We start from the raw sequence: 23,826 nt of genomic DNA, 5'->3' as shown, positions 1-23,826 counted from the left end.
AAATACAATGATTTGACATCTGTGTCTCAATGTAAAACAAACTATATATTTGAGCTGATAAAAAACATTCACAAAACATGACAACTTGATGTGGGGTTTGTTTGTCAAAGCAACCCATGCCTGTTTAAGCTGAGGCGTCATGTCCTTCCAGTCAGCTAACAGCCATTTGCAGAGAGTCAGAAGAGAGCGGCAGGCAGCGCCTTCATTCTTTCCCAGCTGGCAGTAGGACAGAGCTGCCTTGCTCAGCATCTCCATGGCAGCCATCGACTGGCCTGTGGACAATGAACACCTTCTTAGAGGAAACTGAAGACAGAGCAAGAAGACCTGCACGTCTGTGCTCTAGATAATTCTGATCTGTGGAATTAGGAAATTTGACTTGAACCTTATTGCGTTAGTTGCTTATAAACGCAATAAGCTTATACAGTATGTAGAGTCTGCAGAGCTCAACACGGTTTCTAACTTTCCAAGATTTTCCATAACAGTATTCTGTCTTTCCATGAAACATAAAAAACATGGATGAATCCTTCTCTAAAAATGAAGGAAACAATTAAATAGATTTGTGCTTTGAAAAGAACTATGTTTACGTCAGTCTGTGAAGAATAATAATTAGTTTAGAGACCACCGATCCTAGGCTGCCAAACAGAAGCTCGGCAAGAAGCATCGACCCGTCATAGTTCAGCTGCACAAGTACTGCGTGAAGGAAAAGATAAACGGCAGAGGCCCGGTCCCTGAGGAGTTCACTGAAATACCGCGGCTCAGCCATCTTGATCTATGAGTTTTCTCCTGAGGTGATGGAGCAACGGCGTGAATACTGGGAGTTGGGGTCAGAGTTCTACAAGCCGGGCTTCAAACTGGTGCTACTCTTCCCAGCAAGGCTCATCGTAACAACAAAGGAGGGTAGTGAGAAAAACTTTGTTGTGCTGAAATAGCTAAAAACATTACCAAAGCGTCCTGCTCAGAGCAGACGGCTGGAATTACTAAGGTGGGGTTGGATTATATTTAGACGTTCTGCCGGCTCTGACAGTGATTCTGCTTTTGTTTTTGTATCTTTCATGCTATCTAAAAGATAGAAAGAGAATTCATTTCTTGTCGAAAAACAAGAAATGTGAAAAAAAAAGAAAATTGGACCGGCTACTCTAGGAATAAATGCGTTGGTTTTCACCAAACCAAGCACCACATCATTTTCACATCTTGATGCAAATAGAAGCTCCCAGAGAGAGTTCCTATTGTTTTTAATTGCTTTTAAGTCTACCTGTATGTCAGGTGAAAGTCCCTCTACTCTGTTCCTCAGAGTAGCTGATGCTTAGAGTAAACCTCCACCTCATTTCTTGCTGGGTGCATATAAGAATTTTTAAGTTTCTGTTTATTATTTTGACTGTTTTTTATAGACCACTGTAGCAATGTGACGAATGTGTAATGTTTTATGGTGCCTGCCTTAGGACAGCAGATGCAATTTAGCTATTGTGCTAATTCTGGTATATTTATACTGACGTTTTCCTGATTTGTTGATCAATATGAATTGTCCTAATTCAAAAAAAAAAAAAAAAGAATCAAGAGTTTTTATCGTCATTATGTAACTATTATGATTTTTTAAATAATTAAAGTGATTAGCCACAACTTACAATCAATCCATTCTGGGTCAGCATTCGGCCAAAAAACGTTATGCCATTTCATGGTAAGATTTTGTAGCACTTTGTTTTCTTTGAAAATGGTAACAATTTGATAAGTTTATTTCTTAAACAATTATCATTTCTATATCATGGGAACAATACAAGCTCCCATCTTTCCACAGAGAAAAGATTCAATGAAAGCAAAAACACAAAATAATAAATTTAATGCAGTTCTGAAAAAAGGAAGAATCTCGCAGGAGATAAGAGATAAAGGGAGGGAATAGTAGTGGAAGGTCTTTGAAAATGTTCTGCTCCTTACCTGCAGTTCTAAGCACTTTGGCCTTTTCTATTTGAACCTCTGGTCCCCATTTCTCCCCTACAGTGCCCCCCAAAGAGAGACGCTTAAAGGTCTGACACAGATCATCTTCCTGCTTCTCTTCCTGTGGCTCATCACTGCACTGGCTAAGAAGACGAGATGCTAAAGCAATGTTGCCTTTTTTCCGGGCAAACTTGACAGCAGTTAGAGAAAGCTCCAAAAGATGACCGTCTATGGAGGAGGAGTAACCTAGGGAAGATAGAAGGTGGCAAAACAAGAAGTTCATGATGATGTTGGGCAATAAACTGAAATGTTCTTTTATTTTATAAAAATATTAGAACTCCAGTTATAACATATTATAATCCCACCAAAGTCCTTTTATTTAATGATTACCTTTTTGGAGTTTTTGAAGCAGTTGTCTTTGGAATGTTGAATATCTAAGTGCTTGGAGGAAAAGCTGGACATCTTGTTGTTTACAAGAGTTTAACGCCTCACTGCTGAGAGGAATCAAACATTCCTGCAAATGAAGCACAGTGTCCAGGCAAAAGCTCTTTTAATAAACAAATCTGTTCTTTTCCCATTGCAGTTGATCATAGTCTTTGGTTGTGCTTACATCTTGTCCTGTGAGGGTGTTTTCCAGAGCGGCAGTGCAGTGGAGCTGCAGGGTGGATTGTGTGGGCAGGGCATCAGAAAGAGTGAGGGTGGACAAGCGAAGAGGACCCAAGCAGATCCTTCCTGTCTGTTTCAAGCATCGCACCAACGTACTGCAACGTCACATCAAAGGGGTTAATAAAGGACTGCTGTTTGTCAGAACACAACATTATGTGGATGATAGATTTCAAATCACAACAAAAAGTAAAAAACGTAGTTGCTGGCACAGAAACACACACAGCTATTTATTAGAAAATAACTTGAAGGTTTCTGCACAATGCAGCAGTGGGCTGTTGAGACCTTAATGACGTGCAGCATGGTAACTTCCCAGCAAATATTTCAGAACAGTAGACGTGTGCTTACTCTGGATTGGATGTGTTCCTCTGCTCCTGCTGTTGATCGGCTTTAGCCATGGCACTAACAGCACTGCGAAGCAGCTGCACCTCAATGGCTCTCTGCAGCTCAGTTGGATCTGGACTCATGGAAGGCAGAAGCCTCTTCAAATCTGAACACATGTATACATTAAATCACATCTTATTTCTGGCTCATTATGAAGAGTTTTTAATGTCCCTATACACAGTCTAAGTTTAGATGCTAACTGTGTTCCAGGGTTTCTGCTACATGTATTTGATCGTGGCACACCGCCACACCAAAATAAGAGCCGCCGAACCTTCACAATGAATACAAATTATGCTAAAACAATGTAATATATAGCATAACTACTGTATATATGTGCTTATTCAAATCATCATCAGAGTTTAAAATGAATTTAAATGTCATGAGATGTTCGAGGAGCTATAAGTAATACTGACATCTTGTATCTGCAACAGTTTGCCAATCACAACAATCTAATATGCTGTTTTTAAACTGTGTTTTCCCTCAGTGCTGTCTCACAGGCAGCTGCCTCATTCTGAAAGCCCTGCATGCAGTCAGAACATCGAGGAGACCTGCTCTGTTGTCATATTGCAAATGTATAACACAAAGCTGCTGATGATTCCACCCTGGATGACAAAGCTGGATGTAAATATAAAAAAAATAGTTTTTAATCTAGTTTCTATTATTCTCTGAAACTGCTGCATTAAATAATTACCCGATTACTACAGAGCATGAATCACCTTCTGCACCTCGTTCTGTGTGCGGCTCTGATTACTATCTTTCTGGAACAATTAGATGAATATAGTGTGGATTCAGGGGATGTATACAAATTCCTACATTATTTCATAAAGTAATGCTAACGGACGTAGTATTTTAGTCACATTTAATTGACAGTGACCCCCCCCCACCCCCCCTTTTCCTCTAGTAACCCCTGTGTTTGGTTGTAATCAAGACTTACCAAGTTTGTCCTTGTTGCTGCCAAAAGAGCTGTAGTCCTCTCCGGGTAGCAGCTCCAGCTGTGCCCCACACTCTGTCAGATCTCCCTCCTCAAAGCTGCACAGAGCCTGGATGTAGTTGAAGTCTGTCCTTAGGTTGATGCTGACTGGATTTGTGGAGTTCTGTTTGAGGGCGCTGGCTGTGGCCTGCCACTCTCTAACCGAGGCCCAGTCACAGAGTGCAACATAACACTGACAGGCCTTGTTGGCCAGGACGTTGATCACCTCAGGGGAGCACTCACTGGACTTCAGCAGCACAGTCTTCCTGTTTTCGCCTTTTCAGATGGACAAGAACAAGTTCAGATGGTAAGGATTCTTACGTTAAAGGTACTCCAACAAAAGAAGCAGAAGCTACATGCTGTAACCATGATCACTGAAAGAAAACGGAGAAAAATCTGGACACATTTTAACTACTCAAACAGTTCAAGGGCAGAGTGTAGACTCTGCAAAGTTAAAATGTCCTACCCTGCAGAGTGTACCAACAACCCACTCAGAAAATAATTCATGCATCTGTTGGATCAAGGTAAGCATCTTTAGTGAATTCAACATGATTCATGTAATACCCTGCTGACATGAAAAAATTTGTTAAACTAAAGATGCTTAAATAGATCCAACAGATGCATGAATTTAAGTAGACCTGGTTGCTGCTTTTTCTTTTTATTAATATTTTCAGTGTTGTTTAGTTGTTTCTCTGTAAATCTTTGCAAATGCATAAATAACACCCACAATATGTGATTGAACCCTCTTTTTATTTTAGTGGGTCTTTACTTTCAGTTGTATTTTATCTATTTTGTTACGCTGTTCTCCTGTATTTCAGAAGCTGTTAAAAAGTAATTTATTTTACACATTAACTAATAATTAATGCATTAGGAGCCATTCAGGAGCCGAATCTTTTTAGTGAGCCGATCCAAAAGATGTGCTCCCAGTAATTTACAGAAAGAAAACAGCAGAGGGATGTATTTGACTGGGACCACATCTGGGGTTACTCTTCTTTTCCACCTTTCATGTTAATCAGCCAGTCTCTTTGGCTGTGTTTGCCATGCAATCTGGAAATATCTGTTCCCAGTTCCCTGTGTCCTGTTCGAATGTTGAGGCAGTACATCAGTGTGACTGCTGGGATCGGTAAAACAGAGGCCTTGTTTGGTTTCTATGGTGGGTGCAGAAAGGGTCATGCCATGTTGAAACAACGTCTCTCACATTGGGTCGTTCATGCCATTTTACAGGCATACAGATTGGGGGGTCTTCAACCCCCTAAGTTCACGTGTCATTCCACCAGGGGGATGTCCACCTCCTGAGTTGCGCCAAGAGGTGTTCTGTTGGGTGACATCTGTGCTGCAGCTACAAGGGTTTCATCCTGTACCTTTGCCCCCTTCTACAGCGTGAATGTGGCTGCTTCTCATGCACAGTGGCTTCCGTGGTGTTAGTTGCCTCCACTGTCGGCCACTGATGTGCTGTAAGTGCAGACTCTTAGTGACTTTGTTGGCATTAAGTCATCCAGGAGTTAAGCGCTGTCCTCTAGTGGTCAGGAGGAATGAAATAGAATGGGAGTTAAGCATCTAACTAAGGTTCTATGAATTCTGGATGCCTGCCAGAGTTGCTCTCAGAGTCTTGTGAGAACATTTAGAAAAGAAACGAGTGCTAGGTGGGTCAGCTATAAACACGTACCGCTGACGTCACCCAGGTCACATCCAACGGCGTGACTTTGTTGTATATATTCTTGACCTCTGTAGATATCCAGGTGCTAAGCACCATCCTCTGGCAGTCATCCAGAATTCATAGAACCTTAGTTTCATTTGTAATTCTCATCTCCTCCTTAAGAAACACACAAGCCGAGCGTACTGGTGGAAGGGGCTAAAGTTCTGCTCTCACATGTTTACCTCGCTTACTTTCATCAACACTGTTGCCAACTATTTACCAACTTTTCAGACCCCGCTAGCAGCTTTTATTCAAAAGCGACAAGCAATCGATCTAGCAATTATTCCTGTGTTTGAGACAAGTAAAAGCACTGATCGCTCTGAGTTTATCTCTCTACAGCTAACCGTGAGTGCAACTGTGAGCCCTCCCACTTTGAAAGCTCTAACAGACGGCCAGTCAGTCAGCCTCGCCGTCTGTTAATACAAAGCAGGATGTAAATATATTCTAAACATCATTTTTAACGAGTAATGATCTTTTTTTTTTCTCTGAATCTTTTGAACTTATTTATTCACCTCATCCACTGTGGGTACCTCTGTTATCTTTTGGTTTAAATTTACAATACAAAAAAATGTATAACGTAGAGTCAAGTAAAATATTATTTAATACTTTAAATCTAAAAGAGTTCTTTTTGCGCATTGTTAGAGTGTTTTTATTAATTTTATGTCTTGTCAATGTTGATAATGAAGATAGTGTGTTAGCCTTTTGTTTATAAAGTTATTTATATAATGTTTTTATTGCTATTTCTATAAAAATATTTATTTTGTACTTTTGTTTACTTTTGTTTCAAATGTTAAAAAAATTAAAATTAACCAGTCAGTGATCATTTCTTTTTATACCCTTTTGATTGATTATAAAGAATAAGTATCGATAAAATACCAGATCGATAAGGCATATCGTTAAGAGTAGTAGTATTGATAAATCTTCAATGATACCCATCCCTTGTTTTATACTTTATCGTTTTGTACTGATTGCTTTGAAGTGTTATCGTCAGATAGTAATGCTTAACAGTGGCAGAGTGCACAACACACGACAAAATCCTGTTATTGCGCTGCTGTCCGTGAAGCCAATAACAGCTAGCGTTAGCTTATGTTGTCCAGTAGGTTTACAACTTGCTGATGCATGTGGAAGAGCTTTACTGACCATTCTACGTTGCTCTTAAACATCTGCATCGTACTGCTAGCTTAGCACGTAGCACCGTTACGCTCACGGTCTAATTTCAGCGTAATTTTAACAACTTTCAGCCTAACGGGCCGTTATGCTAAAACGTGCTGGCAAGTAACTGGCTGGTTAGATTTACTGGCTGGTTATGCTAATATAACAATACATTTCTCACAAACTGTGTATCTGTACTATGAACCATGCAGAAATATCACGTTTAAAACAACATTAATAAAATAGGCTTGTGGTATTCAGACATCTGTTTCCAGTAATAAGGAGAAGTATTTCCTCTGGAAAACCAAACCAGTTTTTTTTGTTTACAGAACAAACAAAGAACTGGTTGAAGCACAAGCTTTGGTTACCCAATGAAACCACTTTGGTGTAACAACGCTAAATATTCAATTAAGACATGAGGATTTGAATGCATTCATAGAATAAAGCAAAACCAAACAGTTGATGTGAGAGAATTGTAATAACATAATGATTTCAGTAGTTTACCATTGCTGGCGTGTTTGGGGCTACTCGTGCTGCTGGAGAGCTTAAGCAGGCAACTTTCAGAGCTTTTGATGCTGCAGTCCATTCCAGTGACAGCAGAAAGTTGATCCTGATATTCTAAAGCTGCTTTCTCAAACCTAAAACACACACATTTGACAATGGGCAACGAGGGAATAAAGGGAAAGATTCTGCCAAGTATCTGAAGTATGTGGTCAGGTGCTCACCGTCCCTCAGCCTGCAGGGCGACAGATGACAACCAGCCAAGGCTCTTGCCTGAGTTGAGGAGGCTCCAGGCAGCCACGCCCTGGATGGCCTCAGGACAGCGCAGCTCACACAGAGCTTCCACCAGCAACGCCAGAGGAACTTCAAGCTCTGGAGCCTATAGAGCAGACAGGACACACCACTCATCTGACCAGGGGATACCATGACCTAATAACTCCTGGTCATTGTCCAGCAGATGGGAATCAGTACAAATCTGAAGTCCTCCACACTGACCTGAGTGCTGCTGTTCTTAAATTCTGTGAGCAGGTCGAAGCCATGGCGAACGGTCACTGCAGGCTGGCCAGATAGAAGACCAACTCTCATCAAGGCCAGGCGGATCCTGGTCAGCCAGTCTTGGCAGGTTTGACGGTTTGTGTAGAAGAAAGTCTTAATGGCCTGAAAGAGAGGAAGAGGTCACATCACAACATTTATATCGCAGCCAGTGATTCAAATATATTTGATTGGCATCTTTCAGCTTGGATTAAAATGACTCAATCTGCAGTATGCTCAGGGGATTTTCTGTGTGTCATTACTTGTACCCACCTTTGGTGGAGCAGTAAGAGCATTTGCACAGCCTTCATAGGCATTGTACATGAGCTTCTCCAGGTTTTCCAGGTACTGAAGCAGGAGGTTAAGGCGGAGCTGGTTTGAATGGTGCCCATCTCCATCACTTCCAGGACCGGCCCAGGCTCCAAGATCCTGTTCAGGGTTCAGACTGTGTGCAGCCAGGCTTCGGATCATCCCTTCAACACAACAGCAAAAAACAGGAAGTAGTGAGCTTAAAGTGAGATCCCTGACTTCATTTAGACCAGGACGTCTTTTATAGGAAAGATTAGGGGTTTTAACAACCAAATAAAGAAACTTAGATGTAATTATCTGTCCTTATTAGATAAAAACGTGCTTGGTAACAAAATGATGAATTACAGGAAAATAAACCTTAGCTATAATGTTTTGAGCTAAAACTTATTTACCTTCAATGGTTTGGAAGGTGTCCTGAGCTCGACCCAGCGGTGTGCGGAGCTTTGACAACACGGTGAACTGTGCAGCCTCCCAAACTGCCCACTGCCACAACACCGCCTCAGTTTTCAGCAGCGCCCGCGGCACCATGTCTGGCCTGCTGCTGTCAGCACTTCCACGCCGCTCACGCTTGTCGAGCCGCTGGCAGCTGTAGTACAGGCGCTCCAACCACGGGTCCTTACTGTAATTAGAAAAGAAAAGCTGGAGTGTCATTACACAGTAAATGTGTAACACACCAATTAAGTCTCTTATAAATGTACAGCTACAAAAATGTAAAAACTTTTGATATTTTTGCCCTCATTTAATAAAGTGAAACAGACTAATTACACAAAGAGTGACATATTTAAAGTTTTTATTTCTTGTCATTTTGATGATTATGCCTTACAGAAAATGAAAACCCAACATTCAGTATCTCAAACAAATGTGAATACTGTGAAACTGTTAAATGTTGGAAACTCACGGTGTTTCATCCATCCTAATCAGCTCATTAACGCAAACCACCAGAGAAGGTTCCCTGAGCCTTTAAATCAGGCCTGGGCATTTTATGGCCTATGGGCCACATTTAGCCCTCTGACTACCTTTGACTAGTCCGTGTAAGGTTGTAGTAAAAGTGTGAATCTGATTACTTTGTTATAAGTTCCCAAAATGCAAGGATTCTGCTTTTATTTTAACAGGAGTCGGAAGGAGCCATGAGCATATTCAACACAATCTCTCAGTTTGTCAACTTTTTAGATGTTTCATAATAGATTCAACTATAAACCTTCAAAACTACTGCACTAAAGACATTTTCATCCAACATCTACCTCAGAAGTCATGAAAATGGCAAGTTGCCATTTCAAATCACAAGGTACAGAAAACATCGATTAAAGCTAGAAAACAAAAAACGCAGATATTTTAAGGTAGACACCGACTTTGCTGCAGACACTATCACCTTAAACTTGACTAGACAAAATATGAAATATGATGGGATTGCCATCTTTCTGGGTTAGCTGAAGAAAGGAGGTGAGGATGTGCACGATAAGATCACTGCCATCTGTCAAAAGACGCTGCTTCAATGTAAGGAGAAGCTTTCAGACATTATTGATCAAGTTCTGTGGCTAAGCCACAGCTACTGGACGTCCTCCATATATAATCATTCAGTCTTCCATGAGACACTGTATAGATTCAGTGTGGAAAGTAGCAGAACAATCATCCTGTCTAAAAGCAGTCGTTCAAGAAAAATGTATCTCCAGGTGACTGGTAGTGATGAAACCTGTTGTGGTCATTGATTAGGAAGGAGCACCAAGAAGGGAAATTGCTTTCTAGGGTGGTCCCACAGTCTTTGTTGTGGACCTTTGCTGCATGTCTTTACCCTCTCTCTCAACCCGGTTTCCTGTCAGCTAACTATCAAATAAAGCCCCTAATTTCAAAAGAACAGCCTAACAAGAAGAAGCATAGCAAACACTGTAATTTATCATCTTGCTGATGATACTGCCATTTTTCTAAGAACACCCAAGTCACTTGACAATCAGACCCCTCCTCTGGTACTTCTGGTTCAACCTGAACAAATGTATGTAAATTATTAAATCAGGAAAACGAATTTCCGATTCCTGATCAGAATCCATAATTCTGATCAGTGCATCTCTACCCATTATAGTTAATGAGGACACAGACCATTTACAGAGCTGAAATGTGTACATGTGCATGTACCCTCCACGATGAAGGACTCCATACAAGATGAAGCTGATGAGGTCGCTAAAGTCCTGGGGGTGGAAAGTGCTGCTTGGTGAGCGGCTCATGTGGTGGCGAATAGCCAGAGAGATCTCTCTGATCTCTGAGTGGTTGTGGTTACTGCGGACAAGAAGAAACCACAACCTAATTCGATAGATTTCAAAGAGCATGAAAGAGTTCAAGTCAGAGGAATGAGTAGATGTCTTACCTCAAGGCCACATCCAGAGGAATCGTTCTGAGGAGTTTGGCAAAGGCCTGCCGTACTCTTACAGCTGAGTGAACCAGCTGGACTCTGCAGACATCCACACACCTGGCAGACCACAACATATACAGCCATAAACACACACAACAGGCACTGGCCATTAGAGATCAACCCGCTGTCTCTAATGATAAAAACTACAGGCTTTAAACAGCATCTGAAAGCACTGAAGGCATAAAGAATGAAGTTCACCTCCGCAGGATGTCGGTAGACAGACACGGGGAGAGGACCTGTAAGCTGTGGCATGTCTGAAGGCAGACACTGTGATCTTCATGTAGAGCTAAGCAGAAAAAAGGAGAAAAAAAAAAACATAGGAAATATTAACGGTTTTAAGGACACCGTTAAATGAAGAGGAACTAAGGATGACTGCTTCTGGCCTCACCATTATCCAGCAGGCCCTTGCAGAACCTGTTGAATGACGGCAAGGAGAAGAGGGGGCTGTAGGTGTCTGACTTGACCATCAGCAAGGAGATTTCCTGAGCCCAGGTCAGCAGAAGCTTCCTAAAATAAACAAATAATACTCACATAGGAATCTAGTGTGGAGCAATTGGGCTTTAAGTTTTATGGACCCAGTATTATAGTTGACCAGACCCGCTATAATTAAGAATATATATATATATATATATATATATATATATATATATATATATATATATATATATATATATATATATATATATAGAAATATTAAAAAAAAGCTAAACCAAATCTCCAATCAGTTTGTTTCATTTTCCAATACTGGTTCATGAAAGCTTTTTTAGAAACCGTTTCATTAATGCAATCTATTTTTATTAGGTTAAACCATAAACTTGTTTCTTCTAAAAAACAGGGCTAAAACTGAACAAAAAGCTTAATATGGCATTAAAGGTCATTGGTTTGGTAGACGTCTCCAGATACCGTAGGAATTAAAATTCCTACGCGTATTTTTTTTATCCACACTCATTATACTCGAGGATTGACTAGTTTTTAATGTTTGCGAAAGATCTACACAGAGTTAATGACAGTAATGTGGGGTCTATGGACATCTCAGATCGTGGTACTCTGAATTTTAAACTTAATCTCAACCATAGGGAGTTTGTCCTGTAATTGGCGGGTTGCTGATTCAATCCCCTGCTCTGACTGTCTCTGTCGTTGTGTCCTTGGGCAAGAGACTTCACCCTAAATAATTTCATAAAGGTCATTTGTAGTGCCAAACACATTTAATCATTGTTTTTAATCACTTTTTTGGTCTTGATAAAAGCTTCTCTCTCCTACAGCCTGAGTCACAGATGTGTGAACAAATTAGTTAATTAGAAGATGACGTAGCCCCTTCTAACTCCATCCATCTGACATTCTATTTTGAATCACAACGGTCTCAGCTAAGCAGCATCAAGAAATGTCTCCTTCAGTGACAAATATTTATTTCAGATTTTAAGTGCTGCTTGTAGTAAAGCAATAACGGGGAAGTTACTACAACTAGAGAAACCTACAGTGGTTTGACATTTTTTAGATAGAAAGAATCACTTTTGCCTTAAGACTAAAGATGGGTGTATTTTGGGATAGACAGATGTATTACAGCACTTCAAACATAATTTGTTAGTAAGGATTTGTATCCATTTCCATTATTTTTGTTTTCTACTTTCTTTAGCATCAGCCCACAGTTCTTTATGGAAAATTCTGTTCTTATTCCCATCTGTAATGTCTGTGAAAGTATGTGTGTAACGCTGGATGAGAATGTGAAATTTATATGTGAAAATGTGAACATACATAATTCATAATAAAATAAAATAAATAAAATTATAAATAATTATAAATTTTCCACAAAAAATATTACCATTTTTGTACCCTGATAATTTTTTCATCATCTGTTTTGGAGGACTCTCTTTTCCAGCCATTTTGTTTTTCTTTTGAATTTTAGTCAAAGCTGTCTTACAATAGAACATTTTAGGAGTTTTAGAACCCTCTCCATGTTGCAGCTTCACGTCAGAAATAAATCATTAATTGTACATGATCTCCAGACGGAGACTTATGCTGGGATTTATTTTACTAATAGAGATTACTTGTTAAACACATAACTTATTTCCACTGCTTGATTTTATAGTTTTCTGTCACTTAGGAGGATTTGAAAAAACTAAGAGAGTTTCACAAACCTGGCATCAGGGTAAAGGTGCTCCTTAGACAGCAGATTACCCAGGAGGCTGAGCAGCGTGCCAAAATGTTTCTTTGTGGCGGTGGTCACCGTGCTGATGACAGCCCCGTCAAACAGAGAGGGGGATGATGACGACAAGCTGGATGAGATAAAATGATCGTGTCTGCAAAAGAAAAAGGAGATAATCAGTGGAAAAATGTACATCCATAAGAGCTGAAAGTTTTACTTGAATTTGGATTTGAATGGGAATTTATGTCTCAACAGAATGTTCTGTTGGTCTGAGCTCCCCCTTCGAGCTGCATCACGCAATGCTCTGTTGCTTAGTTAAATATTGGCAACTAAGGATGCAAACAAAGAATTGACTTACGATTAATTGTCGATTAAAGGTAGTTCCATCTGATTTGCTGATAACATCTGCTTAGAGGGACCTTTTTTCAGTGTTGTAATATGGCCACAATCCACAAGAGGGCACTGCTGATAATTCTAAAGTGGAGCAAGGCCGTCATGGCAGAAGCAGCGTGAAGCGATCTAAACGGACTCCAGTGTGGATTATTTTTGCAATGTTTAATGAGAATGCAAAATAGTCTTCACGCAGTTGTTTTTAAATGTAAACACTCAACAAGCACCATAAAAAGGTGCATAGCCACATCATTTGACTTTTTTATTTATTTATATGTCAGAAGCTCGCTGTAGTTGCATTCAAAGTTTTGATGAAAGATTATAATGACCTGCTGGCATCATAGTTTTATACTATCTTGCTGCTCAATTTGTTAGTAAATAAAGCCTTTTGTCTTTATTTAACAAACGGTTAAGTAAGTATTTACAAACCGGCATTATGATAGTTCTGCAATACTGCTTCTAGATAGCGGCACTTCTGTTTATATCTGCTAATCGCTCCTGGTGCTGGGGCTATTTTTATCCACAAAAAGGACCATCAAAACATTATCAGGATGGAGGCGTGGTGTATATAACCTTATTTTATCATGATCAAACAGATTTTAGTGGGCTGGTTTTTTTTAACATATAACGAGGGATATATACCTTTAAACTGCCAGCTAAATAGCATCATTCAACCTAGCTGCCGGGAAGAGCAGCGTCAGTTTCTCAACCAAAACTCACTCATGTGCTCAGAAGGCAAGAATGTGATGACAGAACAGTGGAGAGCATTACACAAAAAATTGTAACATGACATGATGTCCAAACCATGGTTGATGGAGAGGGCTTTGTCTTTTTCCATCATGTTAAATTTGTTGCGGCCTGGTCCTCCATAACCTGACTCTAGCCATATGGATTTCGCTCCGCCTAGCTTCACTCACATCCATCTGGGACATCTCCCATAGAAAGTGATTTCTCCTGATTTCTCCAACCAATTTTATTGTCCAGCCAATCAGGACGCAGGGCTGGAGTTTCATAGATGTGACGTAGTGGAGAAACGACCGTGAGACTGTTTTGATTCAGACAACAACGGCGGCTCGCATCAAGGAAGCAAGCGTTAACATTGATGCTGCTATTTCTTCCGTGTTGTCCAATCTACCTAATATTGTTTCATTAAAAGAACATCAGAGAACGCCTCTGAAGGCTTTTGTTGGTGGAAACCATGTTTTCGCCCTTCTCCCGACCGGATTTGGCAAGTTTGGTTTTCCGGGACGCGCCCGTGGCAGAGCGGTTAGTGCGAACCATATTAGGAGGCCTTTAGTCCTCAACGCTGTCGGCCCGGGATCGACTCCGACCCGCGGCGCTTTGCTGCCTGTCTTCCTCCTCTTCCTGTCAGCTCACTGTCAATAAAACGCGTGCCACTAGAGCCGCAAACACATTAAAAAAAAAAAGTTTTGTTTTTTTCCTGCGTCCTCTCACAGCGTCACGGGTTAGCTTCGGTGTGAGTGGTTGAAATAGCACATCGATAAAGATGACAGACAAGTGGCTTATTCAATCATATGCAAGAATTTTTGATAAGGCCCAGTCTTCAATAAAGGCAATTCCTATGGAGAGGTCCCAGATGGATGTGAGTGGAGCTAGGCGGAGCGAAATACTTCTGGCTAGGGTCAGGTTAGGTCGTCCATGCATTATGGCTGAATCGGCCCCATTTAGGTGATAACTTAAGGAGCGTGTTGATTGTTTACATTTTAAAACACAGCTGTATAAAGGGCTTCTTGCATCCTTGTCATCATCAAATGGTGCAACATAATCCCACACCGGACTCCACTTTACATTCCCAGACCTCTCAATTTTTATCAAAAGTTAAGAGTGAGATAATGTTAGTTTTCTAGGGCGGAGCTGACTGAACCCTGGAAGAGCCGGCCCAGTCAACTCCTCATTTTTATCCAACCAGACATGGAAGTAGACATGTATTACTTTTGTTAAAAAGTGAAAGAGAAGTGTTTCCACGTTATTGTTCAGTTAGTGTTAAAACAGTCAAAAAAAAAAAAAACACAGCTGTTAAAAAAAAATACTGAATAAAATAATAAAGTAGTTGTAAATCATTGACCGTATTATTACACTGTTACACATTAATCTGCACTGTTTATCAGTGTAGTTCAGCTCTACAACCTCATTGGTGAAAGGCTGAGCTTCATCAAGCCTATATGGTTCCTCTGCGCTGCGTCTTTACGCACGATCCAGCTGCTGATGTTTTCCATCTTTTCAGCTCCATGCACTTCTAGCCTGTTACAGTTTACAATCTTTGTTGTCACCTTTCACACCGACAGAATTCTCATCTCAGTCTCCGCGCTGACCAGACGTATCTGCTCTATGGTGCAGGGCACTCTGGTCTTAAGTGGGGAATCCTATAGGAAATATAGCACTTTTTACGCATTGCAACCCCAGAATTGATGATTCTGCTTTTCAAGCTCTGCGCCTCACTGGTTCCTAAGTGACTGTAGAAGAAAAACAAACACTTTTTTTTGTAACGTCTGGCACCAGCAGAATTTATATGTAATGAAATCAGTTTGAGGCGGGTGGGAAAAATGCATAAAGACTGTAAAGTGCTCCTTTACAGGGAACAGGAGGAATGACAGGTCTGAGCTGAAGCCCCCGATGTTATAAGTTCCTTAAAAGTACGCACCTAAATTACATTTAACGCAATTTTGCGCACCTGAATTCTGTGTGTGCAATACCGGACAGTACCGGCTTACTTTCACCACTGGTTAAGACCAAAATTATTTATAACTCTGATCACTCTTCCTGCTGCTCTGTTAAAAAACTGCAGCAGGAATAATTACTAATGGCCACGAACTGTCTCCACAGAAAGTGGGGTTTAGACTAACCTCTGAATGGACAGACCTGAGAACGGATCATCCGCAGCCCTGATGGGCTTTGTTATTTTTATGCGTGAGAAATGCCATGTGTGGCATGTGCGTGTGAAGTCAGTGAAATGCGTGTCACACGGTCATTGTGAGAGAGTTGAGAGCCCTGACATTCCTGTTCTGACACACATGTGCCATGATTATTTCTCTTACAACTATCATGGTCTGGCTCCGCTGAAGGATGAGCAGTATCACCCTCTTGTGGATGCCGGCCACACTACAACACTGAAAAGGTCTAAGCAGACATTATCATTTATTGAACACATTTTAATCAAAGAATTACTCGACTATTAATTGTAACTTGATTGTTCCCATCCTTGGTTAATGAGAAGATGGATGTAGCTAAAACCAGAATAATCCTGGAAGACAACCTGTTGGAGGCTGCAGAAAACCTTATGCTGTATTCAGACCAAAGTCTTTTTGAGCGTCTAAAAGTTGTCTAACGCCTCAACTTGGACACCTGTGCTCTTACAAGTCTGGCAAAGTGCCGCCTGTTGGGGGGAGCTACCTGTTCTTTTCCTCTGCCAGACTCTTTGTAAAATCACAGATGAAATCGAGAGAGTGGCTTAGCTTTATTTACTGGATAAAGCTACACAACGTGGTCGTCAGATGCCTCTATGTAACGTCAGGATCCACCACATAATTCTGAGTTTCACCACCTACTGCAGGAGCTGCACGTAGACGAGGGTCCCTTTCAGTGCTATTTACATCTCACCCAAGCCCAGTTTGACGACCTGCTGACCAGCATCAGTCCCCGCATCTCCCACCAGGACAACTACAGGCTCCCCATTCCAGCTTAACAGCGTCTGTCCACCTGTCTTAGGTTAGTGGGCAACACTCAGGAGGCTTAAAACATTTATCAGCTCATCGCAGCTTAATAAAACCAATTTAGGCGTAAAGTCATCACTTATTCCAGAATGAAGGCCTGACCCCATACATACAGCTACATGAAGCCATAGTCGGCTCTCTATCAGACGACTGAGAGTCTAAAGGAGAGCTGCGCTTCAGCTGAGTGGGTCAGAACAGGCTGAGACAGCCCTGCTGTTCCTAAGAACGCTGGTGAGAGGGTTCCCTTATAGGACACTTTGTTCTGTAGAGATTTGTTAGATCAAATCCACAAATGACCAAATTATATAACCTTCCATTTTTTCTACGTTATGTTCCAACATGCGGCCCACATTTTCTCCACCATGGCCTTAGTCGGACTGACCTGCCGTTTGGTCTGTAGTGCGGACTTTGAGAAAGCCTGGTCTATTGTATAAGATCCCAGTAAAGGAGGCTGTGTGTTTACCTGGTGCAGTGTGAATACAGGGAGTAGAGTACGGCATACTGGATGGCAGGGTAATACACAGCCAGCTCCGAGTGAACCAGAAGCAAGTTCTGACTTAGCAGAGTGAAGACCGTTGGAGACAAGGCCCACATCTAGAGCAGACACATTGAAGAAAGAACAGTCATCAGCTTCAACATTGGACTTCATTCCATGCCAATGCAAACCTGTCCATCCCATCAGAGGCATGATTTATAGAGCAAGTGCCTGCCCTTGGCAAAGTTTTGGGTCTTTTTTAGCAAACTCATCACAGTTATCCCCCCATGAGCTTATATCCAAAACCTACAGGTTACACCGACCAAATGGTTACACTATATAGCCATGTTATCCCTGAAGCCCGGTGTACTAAAGTCGTAACTAATATCAGCCAGTACATTAAAAGTAACACAGCTCACCCCTATAAGAGAATTCTTGGTGTTGCCGATAGTGGTGAGGGTGCTGAGATTGAAGATGAGGGTGAACTGGGCCTTCTCCGGAGACAACTTAAGGGAAGCAAAAGCATGGTGCTGGATAGTTGAGAAGGTGCTGCCAGGAGCCACGGTGCTTCCAGTGTGAACCAGGCTCTCCATCAGGCTACACAGAGCACAGGCCATCTCACCCAACACCATCTTATAAGCTGCCTCCAGCGTGGGAATGTTCTTGAGGCTCAGCAGTGCCTGGTAAACACTGTGGACAGCAGCCATCACCTGTGGAGCACGATGAAAAGATTAGCAACACACACACAGATTTCAACTAAGAACCAAAAAATCCCGTAGAACTTGTTCCAAAGAATTAATGCCACAGGTTTTGGTAATAAAGCTTAGATATCATTTATGGCTATCTAAAGTCTACCAGGCCAGATCGGTTCATTTTATGCTTGACTAGCCCTGGCTGCTGTTCAGGGCTGCAACTCCCAGGAAGAACATGGAAGAGTGAGCCAGACAGAAACAGGCTGCCGCCTCAACAAGGTCACAGATGGAGAAGAATATCCACTAACATTTTCCTCTAATGGCTAATTAGGCCCAATAACATCTCGGTCGCCTGTTCATTCAAGCTGCCTCTTTGTTGTGCCAAGTAGCTTGGTTTATCCTTTTGAAAAGGCTGGTTCTGGTTCTGCAAATCACAGGACATACTTGTTAGGAAAGGTTGGGTCTAGGCACGCTACTGGGCACACATACAGACTGCTAATGCCAACCATATGCTAATATGAGAGTTGAAAATTTGAATTCTGGAGCTGCCCTAGCATGTTTTCAAATACAAGTCAAAAGGTTAACTGTTGAGTGGTGTTATACAGACTGCTGATCCTCACACACCTACAGACCAATCAGAGAAAAGCTCCTTCAGGCTGGATTACAGCCATTATTATTTCTGACAGCCTATCCTTTCCTCTTAGTCATTATTTTAATCAGCTTACATTTCAGGTTTCAGGCAAACAGTCATAAATGTATTGCAATAAAAAATTTTCCAATTCAATATCTATTTAGAAAATCCTATGAATCGATTAGTTGTCCTAGCCACTTTGTTCATGAGCGATAATCTCGAATAATTCGTGCTTTACGGGCGACAGCCAGACAATTCACCACGCAAACCTAAATAAAGTAAATTATTTTACTGCAGTCTTAATACAGTGGTGGACTGGGACTACCAGGGATATTATATTGGCCATCTGAGAATAAAAATCACCACATTAGCACTGTACTGATGTAAACCGGTTTTTCATTAACATCTCGTTTTTTATTTCCAGATGTATTATTGTTCGACAATTATCCCAGTTTCTAAGAGGAAAGGAGAATAATTTATGATAGAATAATTTAGGTTTGTATGTACTTTATTTGTATGAACATCAATGTTCATATAGTACTGTTCACTTTTGTACTCCATAGCAATATTTAATTTGCTCAAAAATATGAAAACATGTACTGGTATACTATGGCTGTTCATACGGCAAAATTATTATATATTTAAAATGTAATGACAGGTACTCTTAAAAAATTGTGTACTTCTGCATTTTACAACATAAACCAATATCAAGACATTTAAATCAATATCAAAGCGAAATTGAATTCAATCGTGACACAAAGAACTGAAACTGAATTTGATTCTGAATCCAAATAAATCTGTTCTTTTTTTGTCTTTTTTTTTTTTTTCAAAAGGACAAAACTATTTGGATGCAGACAGGATGTGCAAACGGAAAATACCTGCTTTGATACATATCTGAGATGATTGGGCCAAAGCTGGACACAGCTCTTTTTCATTTGAAAATGTTTATCTTGTGACACGGTGCACTCATACATTCTACAATATGAGAAAAGTGAATTATAACCTGGATTGGAAGAAAGCAGGTTATAGTTGGTTGTATTTGTACAGATACTGCTACCATAACCTGGAGGATTTTGCTGTATTTGTAGATTTAAAGTAAATGAAGGAATAACAGCTGCATCATTTTGAGAATTTCCTATTTTTGTTTTACTAGAAACTTTTTAAACCCCAAAACAGTTAATCTTCTGTTTTGAAGAAGAGAATAAAAGTGTTTTGTTAAATCAGAATAGGTTAAAAGCAGTAAAGGCGGGTCAGGTTAAAACGGTGGTGATTGGAAATCGACCAGAAAGTTGGTTTATTTGGACTTGTTACTCTCAGGTTTGAGTGAAAAAGCACACACACCTCCTTCTCAGGATGGAAACGTAGATCCAGAAGCTGGGAGCCCGGCGCCAAGAGTTTCTCAACAAATGACACAGGAAGTTTGGTGTTCACCTGATCCACAATCTGAAAGACATTCTGAACTTCAGCTACACGTTACAGACACGCTTTAGCAGAACAGAACAAAACTAACAGAGGGATCCTAAAAGCTGGTTGATTTTTACCGTTCACCAAACATTAATGCTCACTGAAAACATTTAGAAACAAACCGTGGAGCATTTATACAATTCTGTCCAAAGTTAGGGCAGACAGTGTGGGTCAAAGGAGTAAAGTAAGGAATACAGCCAAAGAATAAAGATTGAATAAACATCACATCAGTATGTACTTAAAGGTCAGAGGCACTTTGTTCATTGGGTTATTTTTAGTCTGAGGAATCCTAAATGACTGTGGCCACCAAACCGGTTTTACTACTACACTGTCACTAGAACGTACTAAGCTCAAATCCCCGGCTCAAGCAGCAAAAACCGGATGTGGATCGGGGAGGAAAGAAGCACTCTTAGGCAGCCAATCAAAACCTTTGTTTTTCATAAGTCAAATGTTTAAAAAAAGTTTCAACACAGAGCTTCAATAGTAATCAGATGTCAGATTAACATCACAAGAACAAAAACTGCTCGTGTCTAGTCTTCCTGGAGTTTATTTTGGAACCATTGGCCCAGAGTTTATGTAGGTCAATGTGCTCTCTTGCATCCATAAATGTTACTACTGACCTCTTCAACATCGTAGGTCTTTTAATATCACCCAAGTAGTGATTCAAAATCCCAAATTAAAGAGGTTAAATCACAATGAAAAGGAACAGGTGGAAGAACTGCTAAGAACTTTATAGGTGACAATACCAGAGAGAGAAGACTGAGGACAGCCAGGCTGTAATCGGAGCCGCAGGCCAGGCAGCAGTCCAGCTGGTCCAAACCGTAAGCAAGGACAGCATCCATGAGGTGACCTGTGGGCTCCACGCTGGTCAGCAATACCCCCACACACTCATTCCCTGCTGTGAGAACAGCTTCTGAGAACTGGACCTGCTTGGCTGCAGTCACACAGGCCAGAACTCGGTTAAAAACCTGTAAAAGACAACAGAGGAGGTCCATTACATTCAAATATGATTATTTTACCAACAGGGCATGCTAAACGGCGTTACATTCTAGGTTGGGTTTCATCAAAAATGACCATAAAGCCATATATATGAAGACAAATCAGTAAAAAGTTTGTAACCCATGTATCATTTTTGTTCCACTTCATAATTGTGCACAATTTTGTTTAAAGCACTGGTGTGTAAGAGTTACATCCATCTAGTAGTGCGCTAAATGACTGACAAACGATCTCGCCATTAAGCGTGTAATAACTGGAAGCCGTGGAGTGTCATGAATGTGACAATGTCACATGTCCTCCATATATTTGGTACCAAGCTACTGCTAATAACTAAAGTTATTGTGTAAAACGATTTTGGCACTGTTGCCAAGTCCACTTGTTTTTATCTAAAGTGGCTTGTAAGTTCCATGAGTCGCGTTTTTTTTGGGGATTGTTCTTAAACGTGGGCTCTAAAAAAGGGACTATAAACAGGAGTAAAGAAACCCGCTTCTGCTGCTGCACTACAGACATTGTGAACTATCACTCCACCCCTCCGCGTACACACATACGCCCTGAGAGGGAGACGAAGACGAACAAACTAGCCTTCTCTGCCAGGAGGACAGAGTAGCTGCTGGACTACACTTACCTGACTCCGCCAGATGGATTTGCTCCGCATATCCATCTGGAAACCTTCCGTTGAAGTAATTTTGGGAAGGGGCGAAAATACTGGTTAGCTGATTGGCCTATGTTGGTGATAGACGGGCCAAATGAACCAATCAGATTCGTCGTCGCTCGTAACAGAGCGACGACGAAAACACAACCACAAGCCAAGCTACTCTTGCTGCTGCAAGTAAAGGCTCGTTAGCTCAGCAGAGAAATACTCTGTAATTCCGATAAAACTTGCTCGATAGCCACGCTAACGCTAGTTTCATCGGCTGAAGCCGCCATGTTCTTTAGACTGAACTGTCGCGCTTCCCGTTGCGTCACACCTCAACCCGCCTCAAAGCCAACGCTGATTGGACGTTCGTTTGGTGAACGGCTCCAAATTTTCTTTAACGGAGAGTATCCAGACTGATCTGCGAGTGAAACCTTGAAACCTCGCGAGATCAGGATGGTCTCACGAGGCTAAGTGACAATAGCCTCGGGGTTTCTCTCACCTCGTTTTCTGATTGGCGACATGTCACACTCAACAGGCTGCCTGCTCCGTGCTAGGATGTCGGAGCGGTCCCCAATGTTCTACCACGCGGACCGCATCACTCTTAGCGCACCACACACGACAGGAATATCTCTTAAGAATATCTCAAGAGACATGCAGATAGTCGGCGCCTCTCAGAAGGGGAAAATCAGGGCAAGAATCGTGCTAAAAATCCTGCCATGTAAACCAGCCTTAAGACTAAAAAAAGTTCAAAAGTCTCAATATTTTTGACGCCTTTGAAGACTTTCCACTTTTTCACACATTGAGTCCAGTTGTCTCCATTACTCACACCCTCAATGAGACAACAAGGCGATTAATGTCTACTCTGTGATACAGAGCCTTTTCTGGCATGTAGCAGGAGGAGCTGCGATGTATTCTTACATCAGTGACATAGACTTCGGTGATGGGTGGTCCTCTCACAGGACTAAATCGCTCTCCGATGCTGCGGACCACCGTGCTGAAAACCCTCAGCAGAGCCGCCAGCTTGGGCAGGGACACTGAAGGCGGGGGGATGTCTTCGTCCGTCACCTCACCTGACGTCACATGACTCAGATCCTACACACAGCAGGTACACTTAATAACTAAAATCATTCATCAGCTCATGAGATTATAAAAGTTCACTTTTAACAGTTTTAGAAACACCTGAAAAGCTCTTTGACAGCTTCATTTTTTTAATTACAATAAGGTATTGTTTCAGTTGTGTTGTTAATCACCTCAGCATATGCCTCCATGTCTTCTAAAAACTGGCCCAGTAGGGTGGTGGAGAAGGTCAGGTCTGCCACCCAGAACTGCTCCAGACTCTGTAACCAACCTACATGCAGAGGAGGAGACTGATGAGACACATCGAACATGCAGACAGACATGATGCTGTAGTTTGCTGCCATCACTATGTACTGCAGCTAATCTGGTTTATGGCACCAAAACATTGTTACTGCGGATTTATCAATATTACAGAAGTACAAAGCATGCTACAACTTGGCAGTATGGTGGCACAATTTTGGAAAATACTGCAATGATGATTTCGGGTGCTATTTGTGCCCATGTTCTTCTTTCCTTTGTGCTGCTATTATACTGTGACCTTTAGCATTATGGGTGACACCATTTAACATCCGCTGCCAAGAGACTCCGTCCAACTAATTAAATATTACGCTTGCATGACAAATGCAAGTTCATAACTCTTGGAATATATTTTCCAATAATTATTGTGCTCAAAATAGTCCTTTGTGCAATAGTCATACCACTATTGCACATTCTCATATTAAGATCACAATATACCTGCAGTATATTGTGCAACCTTATTTGGCATTTGAGATTAATTTTAAGGAGTTCAAAACTACTTAGCAATAGTGAGTAATTTTGAAAACATAGTGATAGTAACTAGAGATGCACTTAGATTTCAGCTAGTGGCCAGAATCAACCTATTTTTAAACGTTACAATCAGACTACTGGTAATGGCCATTTGCACACTCTAAACTCTCAGGAACGTCTGATTGCACAGTTCTGTATATGAAGGCTTAAAATTACTGCACAGAATTTACTGCGGGCCTGTGTGGACCACCGAGGGAGCAATAAGGGATTCATTCATGCAACACCA

At 41.2% G+C, this 23,826-nt stretch overlaps 1 protein-coding gene across 2 annotated transcripts in view; it reads right to left on the bottom strand.

The window, feature by feature from the left end:
• The window catches only part of smg1 (SMG1 nonsense mediated mRNA decay associated PI3K related kinase), a 68,160-nt gene that overhangs the window by 31,966 nt on the left and 12,368 nt on the right, over positions 1 to 23,826 (bottom strand). For both annotated transcript variants that reach the window (XM_012879542.3, XM_036148556.1), the window contains exons 9-30: positions 22,946 to 23,043; positions 22,614 to 22,787; positions 20,809 to 21,030; positions 19,940 to 20,041; positions 17,695 to 17,985; positions 17,264 to 17,394; positions 12,672 to 12,833; positions 10,925 to 11,043; positions 10,735 to 10,822; positions 10,492 to 10,593; positions 10,263 to 10,403; positions 8,528 to 8,754; positions 8,100 to 8,299; positions 7,791 to 7,952; positions 7,520 to 7,674; positions 7,299 to 7,432; positions 3,911 to 4,222; positions 2,941 to 3,082; positions 2,540 to 2,690; positions 2,320 to 2,443; positions 1,930 to 2,175; positions 121 to 272 (exon numbers count right to left, since the gene is read on the bottom strand). In XM_012879542.3, the coding sequence (XP_012734996.2) occupies positions 121 to 272; positions 1,930 to 2,175; positions 2,320 to 2,443; positions 2,540 to 2,690; positions 2,941 to 3,082; positions 3,911 to 4,222; positions 7,299 to 7,432; positions 7,520 to 7,674; positions 7,791 to 7,952; positions 8,100 to 8,299; positions 8,528 to 8,754; positions 10,263 to 10,403; positions 10,492 to 10,593; positions 10,735 to 10,822; positions 10,925 to 11,043; positions 12,672 to 12,833; positions 17,264 to 17,394; positions 17,695 to 17,985; positions 19,940 to 20,041; positions 20,809 to 21,030; positions 22,614 to 22,787; positions 22,946 to 23,043 (3,635 nt within the window). The remainder of the gene's footprint in view (positions 1 to 120; positions 273 to 1,929; positions 2,176 to 2,319; positions 2,444 to 2,539; positions 2,691 to 2,940; positions 3,083 to 3,910; positions 4,223 to 7,298; positions 7,433 to 7,519; positions 7,675 to 7,790; positions 7,953 to 8,099; positions 8,300 to 8,527; positions 8,755 to 10,262; positions 10,404 to 10,491; positions 10,594 to 10,734; positions 10,823 to 10,924; positions 11,044 to 12,671; positions 12,834 to 17,263; positions 17,395 to 17,694; positions 17,986 to 19,939; positions 20,042 to 20,808; positions 21,031 to 22,613; positions 22,788 to 22,945; positions 23,044 to 23,826) is intronic.

This window comes from Fundulus heteroclitus, chromosome 16, assembly GCF_011125445.2.
Source record: "Fundulus heteroclitus isolate FHET01 chromosome 16, MU-UCD_Fhet_4.1, whole genome shotgun sequence".
Taxonomy (NCBI): Eukaryota; Metazoa; Chordata; class Actinopteri; order Cyprinodontiformes; family Fundulidae; genus Fundulus; species Fundulus heteroclitus.
This window is presented reverse-complemented; position numbering and strand designations above follow the sequence as displayed.